Below are 7271 nucleotides of genomic sequence, written 5' to 3' on the forward strand. Positions count from 1 at the left end.
TGCAAAACCAGTGAAAAAAGTCATCAGAAGAGATGAGGAAGGAAAAATGTCAGCTTCCATCTATAAAAACATTCCTGTTTGAAGGCTTGTCTCATTGTTGAATTTCACTAAAACAAATTAAATAAAACTGATTAACAATCCCTCTGCTACTTAACTGACCACATCAATGTCCTAGAAATTTAACTGACTTGATGGTATACTCTGACTGAAGTGTTCCTTTAATTTATTGAGCAGTGTAGTTAAATTGGTTAAACTTCTGATTGCCGAATGTGCCGTTTCATCAGTGTGCTACCGAGCAAGGACACAAGATGTAATTACCAATAAATGTATTTTAATAGGTTCAGTTTCTATATACATGTAGCATCCTGATATTCATACTTATCAACAGAAACACACAAACAAAAATACAACTTTACATATTTTATGGGAAAAGGGTAGACATAAGATAGAGCTGGAACTAAACCAATTACAAACCAGTTTAATTTGGCGAATACAAGTAATCCTGCTAACTGCAACAAAATGATACATACAAACACCTTCTTTTCACAAAAAGAGGGTGAGACAGACATGACAATGTGTAACACATGATTTTGTCCCATTGTATTAGAATTTGTGTGCAAAACAATGGCATCAATATCATAGACTAAAGTGCAATTATATAGTAGTTCCATTTGTGTTTTCTCTAAAAGAGGAATGCCAGACTTCAGATAACCTCTCGACATAAAATGAAAGTCTCCCTCTGGTGGAACAAAAAGAAAAGCACAAACTTCACATGAAGGCATCGCCTTCAAGAATGAGAGAACAATAGAGCACTTCTTCCTTTCTTACAGAAGCATGAATGCTCTTAACATTTCACATGACAGAAAGCTTTCGATGAGAACACAAAACTTTATATCTGCAGCTAAATTTCCAAAAACATAGTTCAATGAATAAATTGACAATGACAGAAATGTTATGAGAACCAGTCATTTTCCAAACAAAAACTGTGAAAAGCTGAGAGTACTGTTTGTGAATGGTGCCAACAGTAGTAAAATGCTGCAAGTACTGGTGATATGTGGCTACATGTAGCAACATGTACATGGACTTGTAGGGGAAAAAATATAAAGAAGTGAGTGTATACATTTTTTCATGAGTCTGTATAAAACCAATGCCGCAGAGGATTTTCATCAAAAAGTAGGATGCACATAAAACATATTTAACTCATCTAAGACAGACATTTGTATCTGTACACAGAAGTGAAGGTGAACAAGTTTCAGTTAAGTTTATATAAACAAAATGTTCTCGATAATGTTGCCATTTTTGTTAGTGCACTGCAACAGCTTGATCTTTGTAGTAATGCTTCACACATAATGTTTAGTCGTGATACTAAAATAACAAGCGCCAATAGCAATAGCAGAGTAGTGCAGCAGAATAAAGAACTTGGTATTGAACAGTGGTATTGGTATTGTCTAGCAAATCCTGGACTATAATAACTATAAAACACTTCTCAAACATTAAGTCAGTGACTATCAGGAGATATGAGTATTCTGCAGTTGAGTGCTGACTGTTTGAGAGCTAATTTGGATGAAAACAATCACTCGCTGTCAAGCTAGTATAACTTTTAAGGTAAATGGTTTTAATTTTGGTTTCGATTTTATGGTTGAGTATTTTAACTTTCATTTGAAACACTAATCACTGGATTAAAAGCCTGTTATGGAGGGGATTTTCTGACTGTTTAAAAATGAAACAATCCAAAGATGTAGCTGTTTAAAACCACCTGCACGTCTCAAATGTCCTCCACAAATTCATTCAAAAGCAGCTGACGTTTTCAGAGGTTTACAATTTCTACAGGACTGTAGCACGTAGGCCATTAAAAGTGGGAGAACAGGTTACTATGCAAATACAGAGCTTGTTAAGCAAGTGCAGCAAATGCAGCACCATGTGATAAAAGTCTGATGATTTTTTTTTTTTTTTAATCTAGCCATGTCTGCTTTTCCTCTTCTTTATTATAAAAGCTCATTGTCCATCTCCCGCTGGCAGCCTAAAACCCCTTAAGTCCACCAAAGTCTTTAAAATGAGTACTGACTAAAAATCACTGAGGATGCTGATGTCCGCAAACTCCTGGCGGTAATTGTATGAGTAGTAGGCCAAGAGGGAAGACCATTTGAGGGTCAGAAAGCTCCACACACAGGAGAGGTAGAAGCTCTTCGGGTCAGTGAAAGCTGTGGGACAGAAAAAACAAGGTGGTTACTACTAGAGTTACAACAATCCTCACCTCTCTGAGTATTTGAATTGTCAGTCACTTATTTTAACATAAATGAACAACAATACAAAATTCATTTAAAAAAAAAAAAAAAAACAGGAACAGAAAAGACAAGATTACATTGCTTCTGTGCGATGGCCATAGTTAGGAAGATAATAAAGGCAGCCACAGCCAAAACTGAGAAGAATACTCCAACAGCGATGAAGAATCTAAGACCCTTGAGCCAGGTTCGCCAGTAGTCCTGACGGTACATGATGTGTGTGATGAGAGCCCAGAGCGCTAAAACTCCTGTCAAGACAGAAAAACACAGATTTCGATTGAGTATGATAACACTGCAGCCTGAAGACTACAGAAAACCACCACGTGACAGTAATTTATGGAAATTACAGTGTTGTAATAGAATGTAATAGACTACTCCCATACAAAACAAGAAAAGACTACTATTTTAGAAATTTTCTGCAAAAAAATGTGTTTTAAAACAAAATTTACATGATACTCAGAAATGCAAGTAAATCACTTAAATTACTCAATTATTGAAGTTAATTAAAAAAGAACAATACGGTTTTTCTACTTGAAAGATAAATAATTATAATTTAGCATTAAAAATATCATTACAAATTTTTTTTTTAAAAATCATAATGTACCAATAATGCATTGTATCTTATAAAGATTTCAGTGACGGACTAAATTTTAAGAGTCGTTATATGATTATGGCGCTTAACTGTCCAGGCCTACATCGCGATTAGGATGCCTGACATGGCTAAATGCGCCGATATCCCGTGATAAAGTCATTAACTGTTTGCAGTGTTTTTAGTTAATGCTATGTGTTTCAACATACCTGACAGGCCTCCCATAGCCGCCGTCCATGGTTGTTTATATGCGATATTCCAGACCAAGAAAGCCGACAGTCCAAACACAGTACCAACAGTAGCATATCCTATTTTAATGTATATGTTGGTGACTCCCATGTTGGAATATTGCTACTGTTAGCCAACGTTAGCACCGTCGTCGAAGATAAAGGAGTATTTTTTTTCCCCTCAAAACAAACTATTATTAGGTTAAACCACAGCTTACTGCCACATTATGCAATACCCTAAGCTACAGGAAAAGGACGAAATGAATTTCCCCTCCGCTAAAGAGGACCCAGGGAGAGACCGACAGCTATCCCTGCTAGCAAAACTCTATTTCGAAATAGAGATCAGTCACTTCATGTGCCTTGTACGTAATACAAAGACGAAAATGGCGTTAAGATTTCCAGCTAGCAAGCAACATCAAAATAACAACAGACGAGCTTATCCGATGTACGCCGCAAAGATGTTAGGCTATCATCGAGAAAACAAAACCACCCCGGAGAGCTGCCTCTTCATACGCAGAGGAAATATTTATTTCAGTAAAAAACTTTCGTTATTGGTCTTTACCTGCCACTCGCTGTTACACGACAAAGGACAAACAAATGAACTAGCATTGCTAGTTCAGGGAAAAAACGAATTTCTATGCTCTGTTTACAAAAATTTGCCATACTATCACCTCCCCTTTAAATATCTTTGTACAGAGGAAACCCCCTTCTTATCGACACACCGCCCCTAGTGGAGCAAAGAGAAACAGCATTTCTCTTAGACTTCTCTAATGGAGCTTTGTAGAATTAAATGTGTTGTGCAAAGTTGTAGGCACTGAAAACAAAATAGGAATTTATAAATTTTTAATTTGTTTATTAACTTCAACCCATTGCCTTTAGTGTTTGTGTGCGCTGCACTCTCTGGGACTTTTGTTTTGAGCACCTTAAAGACCTTTGCGCAACTATTCTGCAAATTTGAACAGCTTTAATGTATTATAATTTAACAAATGTCAGAGGTGATTTGTGAAAGAAGGACAAAACCAAGAGTGAAAGGGAGGGTTTACAAGATGACAGTGAGACCTGCAATGATGTATGGTTTGGAGACGGTGACACTAACAAAAAAGACAGGAGGCCAAGCTGGAGGGTGCAGAGCTTAAGATGCTAAGATTTTCACTGGGAGTCACCTGGATGGAGAGGATAAGAAATGAGGATATCAGCGGGAAAGTTTAGGTTCAACGGTTTGTGGACAAAGTTAGAGAGGCAAGGCTGGGTTGGACATGTGCAGAGGAGGAATATAGGGATATTTGAATATGAAGCTGGTAAGTAGGATGAAAAGATGAAGACTGCAGAGAAGGTTAATGGGTGTATTGAAAAAGTACATACAGGGGGCTGGGTTATCAGAAGAGAATGCTAGGAATAGGGGAAGATAATCCACCGTGGGGACCCCTGAAGGGAGCTCCGAAAGAAGAAGTGTCATGATTACTTGATCAGGTCTCTGAAGACAATTTTATGTTGAATGCTTGATGCTTGAATGCATGATGCTTGATCAGATGTACTTTTGATAAATAAGAATGTAAGCATCTAAAATCCCTATAACTTATACAGTGCTGTAGTGCTGTTCATACATTTGCATTTTGGTCACACACAAAAAACTAACTGACCTGAGATGAATTTTTAGTTTGTCTCTTACCTTTCTGTTTAATGCATTAGAAGTTTATGAGTAAAATGTCAAATGTTTATGTGGTCATAAGGTCAGACAAATATATCACAGTATTTTCCTGCACAAATGGACATGTGTTAATGCAGCTGCACACAGAAAAGAATAACACCAAAGACTGTATTCAAAGTAAATCATGGCTCCTGGCTAACAGTGGCAGGCATGAAGCAGTTTTCCCATGGAAAAACATAATGTATTTATAATCTCACTATGAATGGAACAGTGATAAGGATGTATAGTAAAGCGTACTGACTTTTTTTCTCAGAAGCTGAGCCTCATAGATTTCCTGTGGTTGTCTGCAGCTCGTCTACAGTCGAGACTGTTAAACAAGAAAACCACATAACCTAGTTCTGATGAACTGCAATTCACATTGCTTAGATTCAAATTCTGTCTTCATATTCTCACATACATTGCCATGTATCAGTGCTGTACTAAGCCCATGCCCCCGGGCACTCTTTTCAGGACCAATCAGAAAGACACAGGAAGCTGTGTCCAGTAGCACTCCCCGTAACTCACATAAAGTACCCTGTCTGAGAGACATATGATAGAAGCGAAGGCTAGAAAAGGAAAGCAGACAAATTAAAGAACTGAAGTAATCAAACTGAAGAATCTTATAAGACTGCGACATTGGTGAGTTACTGATTGCAGAGGAAAGGATTGTGTGGAATTGTGGCAGACCATTTGGTTCGTTGTGCTAATTGATGAATATTATATGTCTATTTTAATCATAATATCTTGTGCTTTACAAAGCCCCTGCTGATTTGTCTGACAGGGTTTTAAGGATAATTTCAGTCTATAAAGGCACTTTTCCATCACAGGTGTTCAAATTCTAGTTTTTCTCCAAATAATATATTTAAATTGTTACTTTTTAGTATTTGAAACTAAGTCGGTAATGTAAATGTCAACATGTGACTGCACAGCGGGGATTAGAAGTGAAAGAACGTGGTTGACAAATGTGAAAGTGTTGCAGTGGGTGCAGAAATATTGTCTCCAACTGCTTTAATGTCTTTGCTTATGTGTGCTCTGCTTTCTGCTTCAGCCCTCAATAGACCATAAGGTCAAACAGATCAAACACGTATTTCCCTGTCACTGCTAACTGGCTTGGATAAAGGAAGGAAAATGTGTGTATGTGCACGGACATGTGTGTGTTTATGTGTGTGTGTGTGTATGGAGAGACACTAGACAGTCACAACAAAGACTACTGGCAAAGTACATTCCATGGGTGTGTTGCAGGAAATCCCACTCCCATTCCCGAAGGATCTAAATAGAAACACACGCACACAAATAAATACAACTTTAGAGATAGAAACACAGAGAGAAGCGCTGCACATAAAACAATCCATTATAGTTTGATGCTGTAATAAAATTAAGTCTATAACATTCTATAACTAATGCTTGCATTTTTTTTTTTGTTTGTTTCATTTTGAGCATTCTTTATAAGAAACTGATCAGCGAGTTGCTCAATTTCTAAATACCCTGTGAATTGCTTTGCAGGGCATGTGCATCATCAATAGGGGGCAGCATTTATTTTCAAAGTGCCAGCCTGGAATGTGATACGCAATGCAGACCTGGGTCCATAAGAGTTCAAGGTGTCAACAGTCTAAATTCAGTCTACCTTGAAACTTGGAGCTTTTTGCTGGTTATATTCTCTGGAGCTAAAACAAGGTCACCTAAATCTCCAAACGAGTTAATAAGATTTGATTTCAATCCCTGGGCCAGAAAGCAATCGCCACTGCTGAATTTTTAGGATTTTCAGGGTGAAAGCTGATCATAGTCTAAGTGCAGCTTAGGTCTTTTGATATTTGGTGCAAAACATCAATCCCCTGAAAGAATGTTTTCCCAGTAATATGTTGCTATTTACAGAAGACAATCAAGACAGTCACTTTTTCAGATGCTATCAACCAGACTGTAGCAATATGCTCTTCCTTATCAGCTAAACTATTGTATTTAAATTCCCCCAGGAGGTCATAAGAAGGAAAACCGGATTCCTTGGTTGTGAACATTCTTTATGTGGCATCAGAGAGCCCCTGTGAGCCATTTTCAAGACACAGAGAAACACACAGTTTAGTCAGAGAACACAAAATTTATCAACTAAACTTCAGCGGTAATTTCTGTTTGGTTGGGTTTGATTGCTTGGCTACTTTTAAGATTGGATTTTGAGACAATTGTGACTGTTGTCATGACTCGAAGGAGGTCTAAACATGGTAAGAAATCATTATTCTTTTGAACATTTGCAGCAAATGTGCCTCACGGTACCTTTTAAAGTACAGTTTTCTGTACTCCAAGAGCCACCGTTCACTTACCACACGATTATGTAACAGGGTTCCAAGATGGAAGCAGTAATGTCTACAGTAAAGGTCAGCAACAGGTGCTGAGCTTTTAATAAAAACATACAAAAGAGGCGGTTTGAACACACAGCTCAAATTGCAGCCAAGCATGGAAAACATGGATGCTCTGGTCAGTGTGTGTTGTGGAAA

General features: G+C 37.6%; 1 protein-coding gene across 1 annotated transcript; it reads right to left on the minus strand.

The window, feature by feature from the left end:
- Window positions 1-438: 438 nt before the first annotated feature.
- slc48a1a (solute carrier family 48 member 1a) lies at window positions 439-3769 on the minus strand. Its single transcript, XM_085344472.1, has 3 exons — window positions 3081-3769; window positions 2363-2530; window positions 439-2201 (listed from the first exon to the last, which is right to left on the minus strand). Exons 1-3 carry the CDS (start codon window positions 3208-3210, stop codon window positions 2065-2067), a joined length of 435 nt encoding a protein of 144 aa, XP_085200598.1. The 5' UTR covers window positions 3211-3769; the 3' UTR covers window positions 439-2064.
- Between the last annotated feature and the right edge of the window lie 3502 nt (window positions 3770-7271).

Source organism: Diplotaxodon limnothrissa, linkage group LG20 (assembly GCF_057381915.1).
Source record: "Diplotaxodon limnothrissa isolate DT_005_m linkage group LG20, D_limnothrissa_male_GT1.1, whole genome shotgun sequence".
NCBI lineage: Eukaryota > Metazoa > Chordata > Actinopteri > Cichliformes > Cichlidae > Diplotaxodon > Diplotaxodon limnothrissa.